We start from the raw sequence: 21,352 nt of genomic DNA on the forward strand, positions 1-21,352 counted from the left end.
ACACAAAGTTTAGTCTAGTATGAGTTTTAGTCACTTGAATGAATAAAAGGGTAGCTTTCAGAGTAACTTGATTTCAATTGTGAATGAACAAACAGAAGGCACTTATGGAAAACAAAAAAAGTTGTAAAGGGCATTTCTCATCGCATAGAAGTCCTATAGTGTTTGCTTTCGGTAGTTAATAGGAAGTAATCAAAGTAAACCAAAAATCAGGGGCACCCTGGGTGGCTCAGTCGGTTAAGCATCTGACCTCAGCTCTGGTCATGACCTCAGTTCATGTGTTTTAGCCCCGCATCAGGCTCTGGGCTGACAGCTCAGAGTCTGGAGCCTGCTTTGGACTCTGTGTCTCCCTCTCTGCCTTATCTTTGCTAGTACTCTGTCTCTCTCTGTATCACTCAAAAATAAATAAACATTAAAAAAAATTTTTTAAGTAAACCAAAAATCACATGAGCATACAATAACATTATACAATAACAAACTATAGCTCTAGAGTTTCGATAACTTTTATATATATATATATATATATATGCCTATTTTTTTTTTAATTTTTTTAAGTCTGTATTTAAATTCCAGTTAGTTAACTTACAATGTAATATTCGTTTCAGGTGTACAATTTAATGATTCAACACTTCCATACAACATATTTTTTTCATTTTTAATGCTTATTAATAGCTAAGATAAGATATAACCCTACAAGATTAAACTTACTTTGCATGATGGGACAGCTAAAGGTAGAAAAGAAGTCCTGGGCACCTGGGTGGTTTGGTCGGTTAAGCAACCGATTGTTGATTTTGGCTCAGATCACAATCTCACAGTTGGTGAGATCGAGCCCTATGTCAGGCTCTGTGCTGACAGTGTGGAGCCTGCTTGGGATTCTCTCTCTCCCTCTCTCTCTGCCCCTCCCTTGCTCATGCTCTCTAGAAAAGAAGGAATGAAGTCCTGGCCCATGTGAAGTTTACCAATAAACTGAGAAAAAAAGAATGTATTTTTATGCTTTTGTCAAATAATAACAAAATGCTTAACCTTACAATATGTGCCTCACAAAAAGAGAAACAAATAATTTCCACTAGTTAATGATTTAAAACACTTACGTCTTTAAAATAAGAAATGCACATATTTTAATTCATTTTTCTGCAAACAGCTTTAAACATTTAAAAAACATTAATATTTTGAAAAAAACTTTGTTATACAATAAATTAGAGTAATGCATATTCTTTTTTTTTTTTTCCTTCTTAACACAATTTTAATGAGATATCTCATGCTTCCCGATGGTGTGCATTCTCCTGCGCTATGAGTAATAGACTGACTTTTCAAGCATAGGCATGTTCCTGGCGGTTTTGTTTTTTTTTTTTTTTTTTAATATTTTATTCTATTTTTTTTTTATATGAAGTTTATTGACAACTTGGTTTCCATACAACACCCAGTGCTCATCCCAAAAGGTGCCCTCCTCAATACCCATCACCCACCCGCCCCTCCCTCCCACCCCCCATCAACCCTCAGTTTGTTCTCAGTTTTTAACAGTCTCTTATGCTTTGGCTCTCTCCCACTCTAACGTCCTTTTTTTTTTTTTTTTTTTTTCCTTCCCCTCCCCCATGGGTTCCTGTTAAGTTTCTCAGGATCCACATAAGAGTGAAACCATATGGTATCTGTCTTTCTCTGTATGGCTTATTTCACTTAGCATAACACTCTCCAGCTCCATCCACGTTGCTACAAAAGGCCATATTTCATTTTTTCTCATTGCCACGTAGTATTCCATTGTGTATATAAACCACAATTTCTTTATCCATTCATCAGTTGATGGACATTTAGGCTCTTTCCATAATTTGGCTATTGTTGAGAGTGCTGCTATGAACATTGGGGTACAAGTGCCCCTATGCATCAGTACTCCTGTATCCCTTGGGTAGATTCCTAGCAGTGCTATTGCTGGGTCATAGGGTAGGTCTATTTTTAATTTTCTGAGGAACCTCCACACTGCTTTCCAGAGCGGCTGCACCAATTTGCAGAGTAATGCATATTCTTAAAAGGCACATAATCAAGAACAACAATCAAGATGACAACAACAGGAAAATTGGTTATAATCACATCTCAGTAAAATAGTTTGTATTTTAACAACTTTCAATGAAAATAAGACATTTTCTTCTTAGATTGTTTAAATAGTATATCCAAATTTTTCTTGATATACCACTTTTCTAAGTTCACTTATTCCCATATACTAGTCCCATATATATGGTCTCATATATAGACCCATATAGTCCCATAGACATATATGTCACTAGTTCCCATATACTAGAAAATATTTATACCATATCAAGAAGTAAAGATAGAACAAGATAGAAGGGAAAGAGAAAAGAAATTTCAATGCTATTCATATACTAACAATTGAAATTAACTTTGTTGAATTCTCAGAGTACCTGGGTGGCTCAGTCAATTAAGTGGCTGACTTCAGCTCAGGTCATGATCTCACAGTTTGCAGGTTCAGGCTCCGCATCAGGCTCTATGCTGACAGCTCAGAGCCTGGAGCCTGCTTTGAATTCTGTGTCTCCCTCTATGTCCCTCTCCCGCTCGTGCTCTGTCTCTCTCAAAAATAAACAAACATTTAAAAAAAAAAAAACTTTGTTGAATTTTCTGAAACACTAAAAACTTAGACCTTGGCACTTTGTGCATTTTTTGCATCTGGGTTGGCTTGTTCAAAATACAATTTGAAGCATTTTTGAAGAAGCATCTTTAAAGTTAAAAAGTTAAACTCCTTTTATCAATGTATTTTTATTCCCCTTTATTCAAATAGCTTATAAAACTCTAAGATGGAAAACAAGACAAATTAACAACATGGCTAGCACGGCATATTATAAAGGTTAGTATAAAAAACAAGGCGGGAATGTCAGCAGTAAGCATAAAAAAATCAAATTATGTTCAAAAAAATAAAGAAAAATATTCAAATGGATGTAAATATTATATATATATGGTAAATATATTTTTATAAGCCTTAATTATAAATTTTTTTAAACTTTTCAGGTCTCTTCACAAAACTCTTAAAATTAGTTCCCTCCTCCGTAAACAATAGGTGCATTACCAGTAACCCATACTAAAACTTAATCATCATTTAATAAATTACTTTCCTTACTCAGCTCAAGAGATAAAACTTTACTTTCAGTTCTTCTCTGCAGATGTTGAAGTTAGTATACAACTCTGTGATATTATTTCAGGGTCCCATATATACTCTTTTAAAAATTAAGATATAACTGACATCTCACATTATATTAGTATCAGGTATACAATATGATTCAATAATTGTAATTTTATTAGCTGTTATTTCCTAAATATTACTTGTCCATAGTATGAGGCCCTGGAAATCAGAGAAATAGAAGACATAACCCTGTCTTTAAGAAGTCGACAGTTCAGGGGCGCCTGAGTGGCTCAGTCGGTTGGGCGTCCAACTTCAGCTCAAGTCATGATCTCACAGTTGGTGAGTTTGTGCCCCACATCGGGCTCTGTGCTGTCAGCTCAGAGACTCTGTGCTGTCAGCTCAGAGCCTGGAGCCTGGAGCCTGCTTTGGATTCTATGTCTCCCTCTCCCTTTGCCCCTCCCCCACTGGCACTCTCTCTCAAAAATAAATAAAAACATTAAAAAAAAAAGAAGTTTATGTTCATTATTATTCTGTAAGTCTCAGAGAAAAAGATAATCCCACTACAGAAAAAAGTACCAAAATTGGCATCCAAAAGATCTTGCATTCTACCCATTAATTGCCCTCTCCTATGCTAAGTATCCTTGAACAAGTCAGGTCACGCTCAGCCTGTGTCATCTGTAAAATGAAGGAGTTAATCTAAGTGACCTTTAAGACCCTTTTTGGCAAGAAAATCCTATTATTTTAATCTGATACATAATTTACAATATGTGTAATAACTATTCTGTGTATGGTAATTAGAAGTCTGTGATAACAAGGCAACATAAATAACCATAACCACAATTTATTTTATGCGAGCAATATTTAAATTCTTCTCTTATGTTATTTTCAACCAGTATCTACAAACAGTTTTAGAGTGTTCTGGTTTTTTTCCAATACTAGGATGGACACACTTTTAAAGACAAAGATTCTGCATCATACATCCCAATAGCAGAATGTCCCTTACACCCCAGCCCCATAAACTACAGGAAACAGGATTCTGCAAGACTTATAGAACTGCATTCTCAAAACATAGTCTGTAAATATGTTCAATGGTCTGTAAATTCTGAGAATTTTTAACTTTTATGTCGTTTCAGTGATGGCCTCAAAATATTAGTATAGACACTTTATAAATGAAAACTGCAACATGATGTCAGTGTCTGTTTTCAATCAAGTGATGCCAAGTCATATCACACTAATTGTCAGGGACTAATGAGAAAAGAGTAATGGCAGACTTTAAATGTATATGCATTCACACCCAGGTGACGGCCAAATGATGTCACCCTTCCCAAACAGAAGAAGGTTCTGTAGAGAGAAAAGAGGTGGGAAAGTTGAGTCACCATATGACCTACAGGAGAATATGTATATGTATACATAACAGAAGAATATGTATATGTATATACACATACATATATGTATACATATACATATTCTCTCTCCCTCTGAGAGAATATTCATGAAAATATTACTTGCATTTAAAATTAGATCATTACCTGGGTGGCTCAGTCAGTTAAGCATCCAACTTGGGCTCAGGTCATGATCTCACGGTTCATGAGTTCGAGCCCGAGTCGGGCTCTGTGCTGGCAGCTCAGAGCCTGGAGCCTTCTTCAGGATTCTGTGTCTCCCTCTCTCTCTGCCTCACCCCATTCTCACACTCTGTCTCTGTCTCTCTCAAAAATAAACAAACATTAAAAATTTTTTTAAATAAATAAAATAAAACTAGGTCAATGCCTTAAACTAGTTGGAGGAAATACTGCTTTTATGAGCAGACTGCTCTATTCCCTTCCTCCTAATTCTATAAACTTGTGGACTTGTGGTAACACTAGCCGTGGGTGCTTAGCCTAGAGAGAAGGGAGAAGGGAGATGGGTGCGGAATTGGGGCTGAAAACTATGACCCGTGGATCAAATCTGGCCTTCCATCTGTTTTTGTAATCAAAGTTTTATTGAACCACAACTATACCCATTTGTTTGCAAATTGTTTACAGTTATTTTCAAGCTATAATGGCAGAGTTTAGTAGTTGCCACAGAGACAGCATAGCCCACAAAGCCTAAAATATTACTATCCGGCCCTTTACAGAAAAAGTATGCCGACATATGGCCCAGATGAGCTAATAGGGCAAAATGAGAATAGACCACTAGCATTTGAAAGTCCTGAAGCAAGCAAGCAAGCTATTTCTGGAAGACAGATAAGACAGTAAGATTCTCTCATGGGTAAAATGAAGGTGTTAAATATTAGTTATAAACTTACAGCTTTCTTCAACTAATCATTTGTTAAGCTGTATGTGAGGCTCTGTGCTAAGTATATTTAATTCAAAAGAACAACTAGTTTCTACTATCAGAGGAATACTTTTAAGTACCCTCCTCTAACTTTTCTAAGGATCTATTGAAGACTGAGCACTATACCACTGTTTTAAAGTTGGGCAAGTCCCATATTTACATATTAGAAAACTGAAAGATGGCAAAGTTATTAAGTTACAGTTATACGGTTAATAAATGGAGGAGTCTGAATTCTAACCCAGATCCATTTGACTCCAGAGCCCATGCTAAAAACTAGTGTAAACTGTAATTCTTCTAATACTATGGAAGTCTGTGAGGAGAAAAAATCTTCTCACCCGAAACCCTCCAGCAAGTAAAGACTCCTTGAGGTTAAGTTTTGGCATAATTTGATTTTTCAGAGACAGAAAGCCTCCAGAGACATTTTTTAAAAGGCAATAAAAACTCTAAGAGTGTGTGTGTGTGTGTGTGTGTGTGTGTGTGTGTATCCTCTACTGCTTACCTGAAATTCTGTGAACCAGAGCACTATTGATATCACACATCGAAACAAAATTTACCCCTAATGTGTCTTTATTAAGGTACACAGAAGTCTACTGTTCTAATGCTTTATATGCATTTAAAAACATACATAAAATAGCGGTTTTAGAAGTACAAGGTAAAAAGTAAATATGGATGTTTCCAATGTTTTATTCTAACACCTCAATGTATCATCTTACGTCCACCATATGAACAGTCTGCTTTGGAGATTAATGATGAAGAAGACAATGCTTTACCTTCAGCAAGTAGGGATAAGATCTAAAATGCAAATGAACCAGAGACCTAAGATGTTGATGAAAATAAATTTGGTGAAATGGTGTACATGTTTTGTTTCTTGTTAGAGGAAAAGGGCTAGAACCACAGTGTAGTGGTTATTCTACTGCATATTCTCTGAGCAACTGTTTATATCTCTCATAATAGTATCAATGAATTAGGTACACTAGGCTTATGGACAGTATGTATTTTTTTTTCATATTGAGCCTCCTAGGCTGCCATACTATAAAATAAATCCTCTTAATTTGAATACACTTAGCATAGTACAAGTTTACCCCCTTCACAAGGCTGTAAGACTTTACCCATATTGAAGTAAACAGCTGTCTTCTGTAGACAATGAAATAAGTGATCTATTCAAATACATCTAACATGTACGTAGGGATTTGGTATCCCAGTAATATCAAAGGGATGAACATAAATGTTATTCTCTATTACCTAAACTTTTATTTTTTTTTCAATATATGAAGTTTATTGTCAAATTGGTTTCCATACAACACCCAGTGCTCATCCCAAAAGGTGCCCTCCTCAATACCCATCACCCACCCTCCCTTCCCTCCCACCCCCCATCAACCCTCAGTTTGTTCTCAGTTTTTAACAGTCTCTTATGCTTTGGCTCTCTTCCACTCTAACCTCTTTTTTTTTTTCCTTCTCTCCCCCATGGGTTTCTGTTAAGTTTCTCAGGATCCACATAAGAGTGAAACCATATGGTATCTGTCTTTCTCTGTATGGCTTATTTCACTTAGCATAACACTCTCCAGCTCCATCCATGTTGCTACAAAGGGCCATATTTCATTCTTTCTCATTGCCACGTAGTACTCCATTGTGTATATAAACCACAATTTTTTTTTAAACCACAATTTTTTTATCCATTCATCAGTTGATGGACATTTAGGCTCTTTCCATAATTTGGCTATTGTTGAGAGTGCTGCTGTAAACATTGGGGTACAAGTGCCCCTATGCATCAGTACTCCTGTATCCCTTTTACCTAAACTTTTAGAGGAATCATGTCCATGAAGTCCCAAGAAATTAAATAATTATGGAAACATTTCAATTAAGTAGTAAAAATAGACCATGTGTCAATTGAAAACTTGTATCTGCTACCATTTTGTTTTAAGACAGGAACATGAACTAAAGCTTAAAATATAATGATATACTTTATCATGGTGAAAAATAATGTGTGTCAAATATGGTGAAAATCAATCAGATATTTCACAAATGTCATAAAAGAGAAAGCTATAGAAGTCCCTAGTGTGATCAATCACAAAAGCTTTAAAAAAGATGTTAGTATAACAAAATGTCAGAGGGAGAAATGGCCCTGCCTTTGTCTCCTGCAGCTTACACATGCTCTGGATATTCTCCTCCTGAGTTACTACCTGAAAATCTCAAAACTTTGAAAGAGGATTCAAGTCACTCATGGCCACCAAATCTCAGAACTGTAACATCTTTGGGGGCCCTAAAAGTCCCTAAAATGTATAATTTTATGTGCTACATACTACTCCTTCTTCACTCCATGAAAAAAAGTTAGTGAAGAGTATTCCCTATATAAACTACTCCAAAGAGCTTCTTTTTGTGACTCTCCACAAAACTAATAAAATAAAATACCTAGATCTAAATCTTGACTGAGATCATAACATCTTGTTATACAACACTAATAAAAAAAGAACAAAATAAGGCCTTGAGAGATCAGTTTTTCTTCAAACTTGAGGGAGGATATTTCTTCTCACATGCTTCTAAATAAACAACTTATCTCCAGAAAGAAGGCATGAATTTAAAATACAAGTTACTGGGGTGCCTGGGTGGCTCAGTCAGTTAAGTGTCCAACTTCAGCTCAGGTCATGATCTCAAGGTTCTTGAGTTCAAGCCCTGCGTTGGGCTCTGGGCTGACAGCTCAGAGCCTGGAGCCTGCTTCAGATTCTGTGTCTCCCTCTCTCTCTGCCCCTCCCTTGCTCACACTGTCTGTCTGTCTGTCTGTCTCTCTCTCTCTCAAAAATAAATAAACTTTGGGGTGCCTGGGTAGTTCAGTCAGTCAAGCATCCGACTTCAGCTCAGGTCATGATCTTGCAGTTCATGGGTTCAAGCCCTGCATCCGGCTCTATGCTGACAGCTCAGAACCTGGAGCCTGCTTCGGATTCTGTGTCTCCCTCTCTCTCTCTGCCCCTCCCCCACTCATGCTTGCACTCTCTCTCTCTCTCTCTCTCTGTCAGAAATAAACATTAAAAAAAATTTTTTTAATAAATAAATAAACCTTTAAAAAATGTTAAAATACAAGTTACTGAATTAACTTTTGAGGTTAAAACTTTCTGAACCCAAACTGAGACATTTCAGCTTTTTAAAAATTTGCCTCCACATTTTCATTATTATTTATATTAATATTTATGTTCATTCACATTTTCAGCGGTCATTAACATGCTGGTAGTGTTCATAAACTATCCAAATAAAATTAATTCTATAGACAAAAAAAATTAGTTGAAAATAAAAAAGGAAACACATTTCAGAAAGAGGAATTAGCAAGAGGCTAAGGATCAGTTAGGTTATGTTTCTTACCTTTAAGTCTTAAGCAACTTGCCTTTATAACTCAACTGGATAAAAACTACAAAACTGATTTTGAGGCTACTATAATGCAACATGAAATAAAACTTTAGGAATTTGACATTGACAAATTCTAAAGACAATAGCAATTTTTTAAAAAAAGACTGTTAGGCCAAAGCATGAACTGCTAAAATAAAGTTTACTGATTAAACATACTTGGTAATTCTCTTTTCCTTGAGGTAACAGAAAGTTAAGACCAGAAAAGAAAGAATCATAAAAGATCCTCTAGCATAAGTGTTTCACTTGCTTTTTGTTGTTGTTTCTTAAGGAAAAATTAATGTATAATTAAAAAAACACACTCTGTTTGGGTATACAGTTCTGAGTTTTGACAAACTCACACACTCATGTAGCCACACTACAATCAAGATATTGACCATTCCCATCATGCCAACAAATTTCCTCACATCCGTTTGTTTTATTTTAATGTTTACTTTTTGAGTGACAGAGAGACAAAGCACAAGTTTGGGAGGGGCAAAGAGAGAGGGGAACACAGAATCTGAAGCCGGGTCCAGGCTCTAAACTGTCAGCACAAAGCCTGACGAAGGGCTCAAACTCTCAAACCACAAGATTACAACCTGAGCTGAAGTCAGAGGCTCAACAGACTGAGCCACCCAGGCGTCCTTCCTCATATCCATTTGTAATCAATCTCCTCACTTTCCCGCCCTGGGCCCCTGAAACCACTGACCTGATTCTCACTTTCATAGTTCTGCCCTTGGCAGAATATCATAAAACAAATCATATAAAATGTAGCCACTTGAGTCTGGCTTCTTTCATTTAACACAGTGTTTTTGAGACTCATCAATGTTGTTTATATCAGTAGTTCATTCCTTTTTATTGTTGAGTGGTATTCTGTTATATGAATGTTCCATTATTTGAGTATGAATTTCTTTATCCATTCACCAGCTGATACACATTCATGTCATTTCTGGTGTTTGGTGACTGTGAATAAAACTACTAAAAATATTTTCATACAGATTTTTGCAGGGATATATATAATTTCTTTGCATATAAAAAAATACCTAGGAGAAAGGTTGCTGAGTCACATAGTTAAAATGTTTAACTTTACAAAAAATTGCCAAAAGTGTTTTCCAGGGTGGCTATACCATTTAGCATTTCCATCAGCATGGATGAGAGTTCCAGCTGCTCCACACTTTGATCCGTATTTGGTATAGTCAGGGTTTTGGTTTTTGGTTTTTGAGGCATTCTAATAGGTGTGTAGCTTCAGTGTGATTTTAATTTACATCTCCCTAATGACTGAGCATCTTTTCATGTGCTTATTTGCCATTTGTAGATCTTCATTAAAGTGTTTATTCACATCTTTTGCCCATTTAAAAAATTACACTGACAGTGAGTTTTCATATTTCTATCTCTAGTTACCAGTCCTTTAACATGTAAGTCATATAAGCATTCATTATCTGCCAGACTGTGGCTTGTCTCTTCATTTTCTTAAAAGCGTCTTCAAAGAGTAGAAGTATTAATGCTTTTTATGGCTCATGTTTTTTGCATCATCTAAGAAATCTTTGCCTCATTCAAAATGACAAAGACTTTCTCCTGTGTTTTCTTCTAGAAGTTTTATAGTTTTAGATTTTATGTTACAGTGGGTGATCCATTTGGAATTAGGTTTGTGTAATGGTACAAGGAATTGGTCAAGGGTTGCTTGTTTTTTTACAGATATCCAATTGTTCTAGCACCATTTGTTGAAAAACTACCCCTTTTCTATTGAATTACCATAACTTCTTTGTTCAAAATTAACTGACCATCAATCTATTTTCTGGACTCTATTCTGTTCCACTGATCCGGGAATCTACCCTATCATCAATACAATGCTGTCTTAATTACTGTGGCTTTATAGTAAGTCTTGAAATCAGAGAGTGGAAGTCCTCTATACTCTCTTTTTTATAAATTGTACTGCCTATTCTCAGTCTTCTGCTTTTCCACATAAATTTCACAGTCGCCTTCTTGATTTCTACCAAAAAGCCTACTAGGATTTTGATTAGGATTGTGTGTTAAATACATAGATCCATTTGAAATGAAATGACATCTTGACAGTATTGAGTCTTCAGTCCATAAGCATGATATGTTTCCATTTATCCAGATCTTCTTTGATTTGTCTCATCAATATTCTGTAGTTTTCAACATAAAAATATTACATATATTTTGTTGTATTTACCACTAAGTATTTCATGTTCTTGGTGCTCTTATAAAAGTCAATTTCAATTTCCAATTGTTCATATCTAGTAGCTTTTGGTTTTTGTGTTAAATCTTTGGGTTTTCTATTAAAAATATATCATCTAAGGTGCACCTGGGTGGCTCAGTCAGTTAAGCGTCCGACTTCAGCTCAGGTCATGATCTTGCAGTTCATGGGTTTGAGCCCCGCATCAAGCTCTGTGCTGAGAGCTTGGAGCCTGAAGCCTCCTTCAGATTCTGTGTTTCCCTCTCTCTCTCTGCCCCTCCCCAATTCCTGCTCTGTCTCTCTCTCTCAAAATTAAATAAACATTAAATACACACACACACACACACACACACACACACACACAAAATCTATGAATGAAGGCAGTCTTATTTCTTCATTTCTAATCTGAATGCACTTAAATTCTTTTTCTTGCCATATTATAGTGGCTAGGATCTACAGTACATTGCTGATCAGAAATGGTACGAGTGGGCTATCTTCCTTTCTGACCGTGATGACCTGCCCACAAGAACATGGCCCTTGGCAAAGGACCTCCTGCACCCATCCCTGGAAGAGAAGAGGAAGCACAAGAAGAAACACCTGGTGCAGAGCACCAATTCCTACCTCATGGGTGTGAAGTGCCCAGGGTACTACAAAATCACCACCGCCTTTAGCCATGCACAAAGGGTGGTTTTGTGTGGGAGGTGCTCCACTGTCCTATGCCAGCCAACAGAAGGAAAAGCAAGACTTAACAGAAGGATGATTCTTCAGACAGAAGCAGCACTAAAAGCAACCTGAACCAACACGAGTGGGAAATAATCCAATCAACAGATTTGGGATTTAAAAAAAAGAGTGCGCTTTCTTATCCTTGCTCCCAGTCTTAGGAAGATTGTACTTTACCATTAAGTGTAAGTTAAGTATGATGTTAGCTTAAGGTTTTTGTAGATACCCTTTATCAAGTTGGGAAAGTTCCCTTCAACTCCTGCTTTGCTGAGAATTTTCATCATGAGTAGTTCTGATGAGTTTTGTTGACTGTTTTTCTTTCCTGCATCTACTGAGATGATCTTTTTTTAATACATTGATGTGATCAGTTTTATATTTTAATGTTGCATTTAAAATCTACCTTGCATTACTGAAATAAGCTCCACTTGGTCCCTTCTTATTTATTGCTGAATTTAATCTGTTAATATTTTGTTAAGGATTTGTGTGTTTATGTTTATAATGGACACTGGTGTATAGTTTTCTTGTACACTTTCTGGAAGATTTGTAGAATTGACATTTCTCCCTTAAATGTTTGGTAGATATTACCAGTAACACCATTTGTACCTAGACTTTTCTCTGCGAGATATTTAACTACAAATTCAATTTTTTAAACAGATACAGGACTATTTTCATTATTTCTTCCTCAAAGTTTGCATCTTTCAAAGCATTTGTCCATTTCATCTCAGTTATCAAACTTAGTGGAATAAAGCTACTCATAACATTCTCTTATCATTTTATACCTATAGGATCTATAATGATTTACCTCTTTCATTCCTGATACTACTAATTTGTTTCTTTCTCTTTTAGTTTCAGTAAAGCTTTATCAATTTTATTGATCTTTTCAAGGTACTAGCTTTCTATTTCATTGATTTTTTTCTCTATTGTTTTTCTGTTTTCAGTTTCATTGATTTCTACCCTTATCTTTATTATTTCCTTCCTACTACTAATTTTGAATTTAATTTGTTCCTTTTCTATTTCTTAGAAGCTTAGATCATTGATTTGTAATCTTCTTTCTAGGATAAATTTCCCTATAGGTACTGATTTAACTGTATTTCACAAATTTGGTATGTTGTATTTTCCTTTTGATTTACTTCAAAACATGTTCTAAGTTTTCATGATTTGCTCTTTACACATGGGTTATTTAGAAGTGTTTTACTTAATTACCAAATATTTGGGGACTTTCCAGATATGTTTATATTAGCGATTTCTTTCTTTTTTTTTTTTTAATGTTTATTTATTTATTTGGGGGAGGTGTGGAGAGAGAGGGAGAGAGAATCCCAAGCAGGCTCTGCACTATCAGTGCAAAGCCCAACTTGGTGCTCAATCTCATGAACTGTGAGATCATGACCTGAGTTGAAACCAAGAGATGGACATTCAACTGATGTAGCCACCCAGGCATCCCTGTATTAGCGATTTCTAATTTAATTATTCTTGTGGGTCAAAAACATACCTCGTACCATTTCAGTCTTTTAAATCGTTGAGTTTTATTTTATGGCCCAGAATATAGTTTATCTTGGTGAATATCTCATGTGAACTTGAAAGAAATGCATTTTCTGCAGGCAGTGAGCAGAATGTTTTGTAAATGTCAATCAGATCAAGTTGGTTATGTTATTCAGGTCTTCTGTCCTGGATTTAATTGGCTAATATTTTGTCTATTCTATCAGTTACTGAGAAGATTGCAATCTTCATGCATACAGGAATGCTGGCATACAAACATACATACATATACAAACATATACAATGTGACAATCAAAATTAAATACAGATTATAGTTTTAAGCTTTTCTCCACATATTAAAAGTACTGCATGCTCACCAAAGAGAAATTTTAAAATTCAATAAAGTACTCATCCCACCACCCAGGTTGGTTTTACTCTTTACTCTTATTTAAATGAAATGATATCTAGAGTGTCAAAGTACCAGGCATGGTCCTGGCTCTATTCACCATCTCAGACCCACAGCCAGAGGGCAGGCTGGAATGCTTGGCTTCCCGCCCACTCCTCGGAGGCCATCAGACATTCATAGTTCTACTAAACTGAAATAAAATCTTTTCTACTTCCAAGATTAAGAATTTTAAGAATTCTTTTTCTTCCTGTAAGATGCCAGTATAACTAAGTATAGCTCCTATCTGATAAGACATTCTGCTAATATTATATCTTAAGACTCTTAGAAGTAACAAACAATATTAAATATAGGATCCAAATAAGGTTAAAAGCAAATATTAAAATTTAAGTGGAGTACCAATATATATAAAATTCAAGTCCAAAGAGAAAAGCAATATCTGCAATTCATACATTCAAAAATATTTACTGAGTGCCTACTGTGTGTTAGGCATTGTTCCTGCTCCTAAGAATAAAGCACTGAACAAAGTAGACAGTTCCTAGGACCATTCTGTGGGGTGGAGGAGACACACACAGTCAACATAAATACATAACATCCTGGATGGTGAAAATTATAATGAAGAAACATAAAGCATAATAAAGGAAATGGGGAGGCAGGGAGTGTGGTTAATACTTACATGGTCAGGAAAGTCCTCATTAATAAGATGACAGGACAGAAGAAATCATACAGATATTTAGAGGAGAAATATTTCAGACTGAGGAATAACAAACACTTCTTGAGGAGGGAGTGTTTGCTGGAATGTTTGAGGAACTATAATGAGGCATATCGTCTGCAATTTTGAAAGGGATAATAAATTAGCAACATATTGTTTTAAGCTAGTTAGTTCTGTGTAGAGCCACCTATTCAAAGTACAGTACAAAAACTTAAAAGTTCATGATTTTTCATTTAAATGAGGAAATAAGGCTAGGAAAATCCTGACACTTCCTAAAGGAAATATTTTTCAAAATCCTTCTAAAACCAATACTAACTCATCACAAAAACCAATACCATCCTGTTTTACAGAAGTACATACCCTATTTATATATTTATCTCTATAGAGAAAAACAAAGGCAAAGACAGAGAGACATGGGAATGATAAGTACTTATTCTTTCAGAGGGTGCTATTAAAAACAAAAAAAAGTAGAGCCCTTTTCTCACTCAGGAAAATAAATTTCCTCAGAAAAGAATTGAAAAACATTAACCTACAATTACTATTTAAAAGCAAACAAATACAACTTTTAAAAAGTAAATTTTCATATTTTACATAAGATTAAGTCAAGCAACCAGCATGAATTAATAAAATAAGTACATATACTTAACTTTTCCATTCAATCAAGTAACTTTACAAAATATTTTTAAATTCCCTTGGCCAGGGAAAACATGGATTTGAATTTATCATTTTAACCTACTACAATAAAATTTAAAAGATGAGCGTCATCCAGGATAAACTTTACAGCTCTGGACTTTACCAGGAATTACATCATATAATCCAAAATATGAATTAGAAAGCCGTTAAGAAATGTAGACCTTTTTGTATGCCACATGTTCTCCTTTGATTTCTTGCCTGGGTTTATAAATCTCCAAGGCTGCGTGGTAGTTTACAGTCTTAGTACATATTACAAAGATAGATCCAAGCTTTTAATTTTCCAAACACAAATCTAAAAATTATAATATCATAACCAAATTTTATATCAGTTTAAGGAATTTTCTTATTTTCTGTCAAGATGATGTCTGGCTAAAACTGAAAAGCCTGACAATACTAAATGCTGGTGGGGCTGCGGAACAAGCAGAACTCTCCCATGGGCTGCTAATGGGAAAGCCATCGGTACACACTTACATCTGGTGGCTTACCAACCACAAACCCTTGCAAAATGCCCACATCTTCAGATTTCCTCATCACAATTCCCACTGTGGAAAGTGGTGTCAACAGCCATCTCTCAAGGTTTCCTTACTGACACTTTCATTACTGTCACTCCCAACACTCCAAAATGTCATAGTCAACCTCTGGTAATTTGGAACCAACCAAATCTTACAGTGTACAAGACAGCACTGAACACAATAACATAATATCTCAAACTAAAATATTTCTAAAGCTGACAAATATGCCATAAAAGAAACTATAGAAATAAACATAGGCAATTCCATGTAATTCTAATAGTTAATATTTACCTCAGTGTGACAAAGTAATACAAAACATATACAGAGAGTCAACAATGAAGTGTAAGAAAAGGATTGACCTTGGGAACTTTTACAAACAACATTCAAATCTGCCCCAGACTCCAACTGTGAAAAAGATAAAGTAATCTCAACAGATGAACAATTTTAAGAAGATGCTGGTATTTACTATAGTAATTAGTACTATTAACATGTCATCTGTTCTATATTTTCTTCTAATTATATTACTTGATATTGTAAGTCAGCAAATTTAACATAAAAGAAAAAAAAGGGAAAGAAAAAAAGAGAGAAAGAAAAAACTTACCGGGATTGAAAATTCCTCAGCCAAATACTTCAAGGTGGCAGCTTCTCTGGCCAAGAACTTATTTCTTTCTCTCATGTTGCCCTGAAGTTGTGCATCAAACTCCTTTCTTACCACGGAAGCAACAGAGTCAATAATTACAAGTTTAACTCTCTTTGAAATAATTTCTTCTTCCAAAGATTCAATTCTGTAAAAGTAGAATTTGTAAAACAGTGGATAAATTTAAAATATAATATAAAATAGGGTATTTCAAAGATTAACCAACTTAAAAACAATGACAACAAATTTTTCCTCCCTCATTTACAGTAATGATTACAAGTATTCAATGATCATAACTTCATAACTTATTTCCAGCTCTTCTATACATATTGCACTCTTTTGAAAATGGACCAAAATGTTTTCATCTAGTTTAATTCTCTGGTTCTCCTATGATACTGCTAATTTTAGGGTAAAACTGCTTGTCACAGCAAATCTCCAAAATGGCCCCCATTTATTCCTACCTTGTAATGACAGCCTTGTGCAGACCCCTCCCATATTTACCAGGATTGGTCTGTAAGACCAATAGCATATGACATAATGATGGCATGTCACTTCTGAGAGTAGGTTATAAAAGACTACAGCTGCCATTTTGGGCTCTCTTTCACTTGCCACTCTCTCAAATCACTTTCTCTGGGGGAAGCAAGTTGCCATGTTGTTAACAGTCCTATGGAGAGACCCACCTGGTGAGGAACAGAGGTCTATGGCCAACAGCCAGCAAGGAAGGGAGGCCTTCCAGAAACTATATGAGTAACCTTGGAATTATCCAAGATTCTCCAGCTCCTACTGAGCCCTGAGATAACCATAGCGCTGGCCAACAGCTTGACTACAACCTCTGGTGCAACCCTGAGCCAGAAACGCTCAGCTAAGCCACTCACAGATACCTAACCCTCTGATACTAGGTGAGACAAGACACGTTTGCTCTTCTAAGTTGCTGAATTTGGGGGTAACCTTTCAATGAAACACAAGTAATCAATATACTACTTAATTAACTAAATCTAAAACATTTCACTCATTTAATGTTTTCTTTTTAAAGAAACATTTCATCCAATAGGCTGTAGCAAATAAAGAGCACTGAAATAATTTATTTCCCATAACCCTAATACATATGTAGAGACTTTTTTCACTCAGAAGCTGAAAGCATAAAAAAACAAGAAATATATCTTCAAAGTATTACTAAACTACCAAAATCTAAAGCAGCAAACCTTTGTAGAACTTCATCGCAGCTGAGTTCCCGATAAAGATGAACCTTACTGCTTGTCAAAAGTAATTTTTCTTCAGTGTTAAAATATCTGGGAAAACGAGATTCTGCTATCTCAACCAGTCTGTGGGGAGGAAAAATAGCGCAAGTGAAAATAGTTAATGACATTCAAGGCCACAGTGCTGAACATCTAATGAATTTTACTTAGGAAATTCATAAGCCACAAGTAACACTAGAACAAAAATAGAGCAGGTATAAGCAAAATGCTTTAATATAGAATTTTAAAATGTAAGCCATCCCCAGGGCGCCTGGGTGGCTCAGTCAGTTAAACATCCGGCTTTGGCTCAGGTCATGATCTCACGGTCCGTGGGTTCGAGCCCTGCATCGGGCTCTGTGCTGACAGCTCAAAGTCAGGAGCCTGCTTCAGATTCTGTGCATCCCTCTCTCTCTGCCCCTCCCCTGCTCACACTCTGTCTCTCTCTCTCTCTCTCTCAAAAATAAATAAACATTAACAATTTTTTTAATGTAAGCCATCCTTTATGAGCACTAAGAGAGGTTAGCAGTGAGAGCATTGTTTTTTAATAATTGATCACTTGACTAACAGCTATAAGACATGTTTAGTAAATAAGAAAAATGATTTCATCATCATGAATAAAAGAAATATACTTGAACAAATATATAATATTATCATTCTAACAATCAATTATCAGTTAGTCTCCATGTCTCAGAACAGAAAAATATACTTTCTCAATTAAAACTTAATACATACAAAATAAATCGTATCCAATAGCTCCTTGGTAAACAGGAAATTATTTTCTAAACAAATGGATGTTGTCCAATATTTCCTGAATAAACAAAACATGATTTTCTACCTATTGAATTCTGAACTCAAAGCTAGATCTGATGCATGAAGTAGGCCAAGTGCAGGAGAGTGACAAGGCAAAACAGATGTAAATATCATCAGTAATAGTGTGAGACGTGGAGCTCATTACTAGAAATTTCAAGTGTTTCTGGCTAAAAATATAAAAATAAAAGTGTAAATCTTTGAGTGTAACTGTCTCCTATTTTATTTTATTTTTTTTTTATTTTTTTTTCAACGTTTATTTATTTTTGGGACAGAGAGAGACAGAGCATGAACGGGGGAGGGGCAGAGAGAGAGGGAGACACAGAATCAGAAACAGGCTCCAGGCTCTGAGCCATCAGCCCAGAGCCTGACGCGGGGCTCGAACTCACGGACCGCGAGATCGTGACCTGGCTGAAGTCGGACGCTTAACCGACTGCGCCACCCAGGCGCCCCCGTCTCCTATTTTAAATGATACTTTATCAGTCTGGTACTTAACCACCCAAGGATATCTGAAAGGAAGGACTATAAACACAAAAATCACTCTATACTTTATGCTCCATTTAAAGACACAAAAGTACAAAGAACAAGTGTTTTCACTTCTAGTTAATGAGTCCCAAGAAGAGGCTGAGAACTTTAAAGAGAGAAACAAAATAAGTTCCTCACATATATTATAATCAGAAATGAAAAAAGAAAAATCTAAAACAGAGAAATAAAAGAAAACTGGTCAAAAATATTTTTTAAAAGTGCATTTTGAACAATTTGAAAAGAAAAGCATCATTGGGTTGAATAGGAAGAGGAAAAATTACTTTACCAATAGATGTGTGAAGGGCAAGAACAAATGGATCAAATGAGCACTCAGGAGAAGTGCACAAGAGAGAGACAGGCGGGGTGGAATAAAGGAGGAAACAAGATAAGCAACAAAAGCGAGAAGAAATGAGATGACACTGGCAAAGGCAGGACAGGAAAATTTTAAGGGTTTGGGGAAAATGTGTAAACTTCTTGATTAGGGTAACTATTTGCTGAATTCAGAGCTGGTCAGAGAAGTCAACTAAAAGCTCTGACACTTGGAAGCCACTGATTTTTAATAGGATAGCTATGGCAACGTCTGCCAGAAACATAGAAGTTTTCCAAAACTGGATGTCCAGTGGATTAAGTACTGAGTACTTCTCTCAGTCAATGAGAGAACTGAACAGCTGACAGACAAATAATTTTCTGGCTTCAACCCTAGGCTGAATTTCAACTGGCGGCTTGAGTGTTAAAAGGCTCTGGAAGTCATTACTGCTCTCTCCTTCCATTAAGGCCGCTCAGAAGGAAGATGGTCAATGTATGGACACAAACTGACTTTACTCAGTTACCGTGCTAAATAACTGTACCAAATGGTTATTCACATACCAATATGCTATAATTTTCTACGATCAGTTTCTCCAAGTGTTTTTAATTTTAGAAAAGTTCTCTAAAAAATATATAAATCAAAACCTAAATACAAATGTAGTATCTATATGCCTCACACTAATCATAGTGATCTCTTGTGACACTCTTCATCACAAAGATCTTTTCTGATTAGAGTAACAGAAAAGATCCTATCTTTTGCTCCCAGACATTAATTACATAAAGTTTGAAACTAATGCCATCTAGTGGACCTCTATTTTACCGAAAGTATTCCTTTCAAGTATGTACTTAAGATTCATTCATTTGACACGTATTTATTGAGCATCTACTATATGTCAGGCACCATTCTAGATGCTAAGGATGTGACAGTGAACAAAAAAACAAATAAACAAAACACAACTTCCCTCATGGAACTTACAGTCCAATGAGAGAGACAAACAAATTAAATATATATTATACATCAGGTAATAAGTGCTCTAAACAAAATGAACAGATTGTTACCTATGGAAGCAAGTGCTATTTTATGTAAAGTGGCCTGGGAAAGCCTCTTTAATAAGGTGAATTTGAGCAATGGTTTAAGGGAAATGAACCATTGGATATCCAGTGAAGCAGTGCATAGGAAAAGAGAATTATATATAACAAGTGCAAAAACCCATATGTAAGTAGATGCCTAAGGTTACTGAGGAATAACAAGGAGGCTAATGTAGTTGAAACACAGGAAACAAGAGGGAGAATAAAAGGAAATAAGGTCAGAGGAAATAAGACAGGGGCCAAGATCACACAAGATCCTTAGGTCTGTGGTATTTTGTTTAGATATTTAATAAAATAGGAAACCTAGAAGTAGAACTGACATGATCTGACTTCTTTTTGCTTTAAAGAGTCACTCTACCAAATGGAAAAGAGGCTGTACACAGTGAAAGCAAGACCAGCTAATACTGTAGTCCAAATAAGAGATGATGGTGACTTGACCTGGAGAATAATAGCTCAGCTAATTAGAAGTAAGTGAACTCAAGGTGTAGTTCAAAAAAGGAGCTGGGGACACCTGGGTGGCTCAGTTGGTTGAGCGTCTGACTTCAGCTCAGGTCATGATCTTACAGTTCGTGGGTTCGAGCCTGGCATCGAGCTCTGTGCTGACAGCTCAGAGCCTGGAGCCTGCTTCAAATTCTGTATCTCCCTCTCTCTCCGTCCCTCCCCTGCTTGCACTCTGTCTCTCAAAAATGAATAAACATTAAAAAAAAAATAGGAGCTGAAGGGAATTCTTGGCTAATTGGATGAGCATCTGGAGGAATGGAATTACCATTCATTGAAGTGGAGAAGACTGGATTCATTCCAGGTTTTTGTTATTAGTTCCCCCTGTTACTTCACAGCTCTTGTATAAAAGCAAAGTTAAAAGCTTTACATTAGTGACCACATGCCAACTTGAAACAAAACACATGCTCAATGTAAAAAAAAAAAAAGTTTTCCAAAGTTCTAGTTGAAATATAACATCATAAATGTGCTGAAATATAAGTTTATGGTTTCTCAAAGCTTCTCATACATGTGTAATATTTTCCTGTTCATTTATTCAGTATGTATTTGTTCAGCACTGTGATACAAATATAAGAATGTGAATCTATTAGTCCCTTACAGATTCCAGAAAATTCCAAAGCTTTATTTTAGTACTAAGTACTTATTTCTAATTTCATTTTCTAACATAGAGCCTCTTCAAGATCTCCCTCCTCACTAATTCACCTAGATTCACAAATGATAAGGCAGCTGAAATTAG

At 35.8% G+C, this 21,352-nt stretch overlaps 2 protein-coding genes across 3 annotated transcripts in view; one reads left to right on the forward strand and one right to left on the reverse strand.

Annotated features, from left to right (window-relative positions):
- RAD51B (RAD51 paralog B) overlaps window positions 1–21,352 on the reverse strand; it is a 576,579-nt gene that overhangs the window by 518,939 nt on the left and 36,288 nt on the right. For both annotated transcript variants that reach the window (XM_047079459.1, XM_047079460.1), the window contains 2 exons: window positions 17,359–17,478; window positions 16,121–16,304 (listed from right to left, as the gene is read on the reverse strand). In XM_047079459.1, the coding sequence (XP_046935415.1) occupies window positions 16,121–16,304; window positions 17,359–17,478 (304 nt within the window). The remainder of the gene's footprint in view (window positions 1–16,120; window positions 16,305–17,358; window positions 17,479–21,352) is intronic.
- LOC124512365 (40S ribosomal protein S27-like) lies at window positions 9,958–11,787 on the forward strand. Its single transcript, XM_047079883.1, is given in 3 exon segments — window positions 9,958–9,996; window positions 11,454–11,747; window positions 11,749–11,787. Coding segments are annotated over 3 exon segments (372 nt in total).

The sequence above is a fragment of the Lynx rufus genome, unplaced genomic scaffold (assembly GCF_022079265.1).
Source record: "Lynx rufus isolate CCGP_SWC_20201006 ecotype Redwood Valley unplaced genomic scaffold, mLynRuf1.p SCAF_17, whole genome shotgun sequence".
NCBI lineage: Eukaryota > Metazoa > Chordata > Mammalia > Carnivora > Felidae > Lynx > Lynx rufus.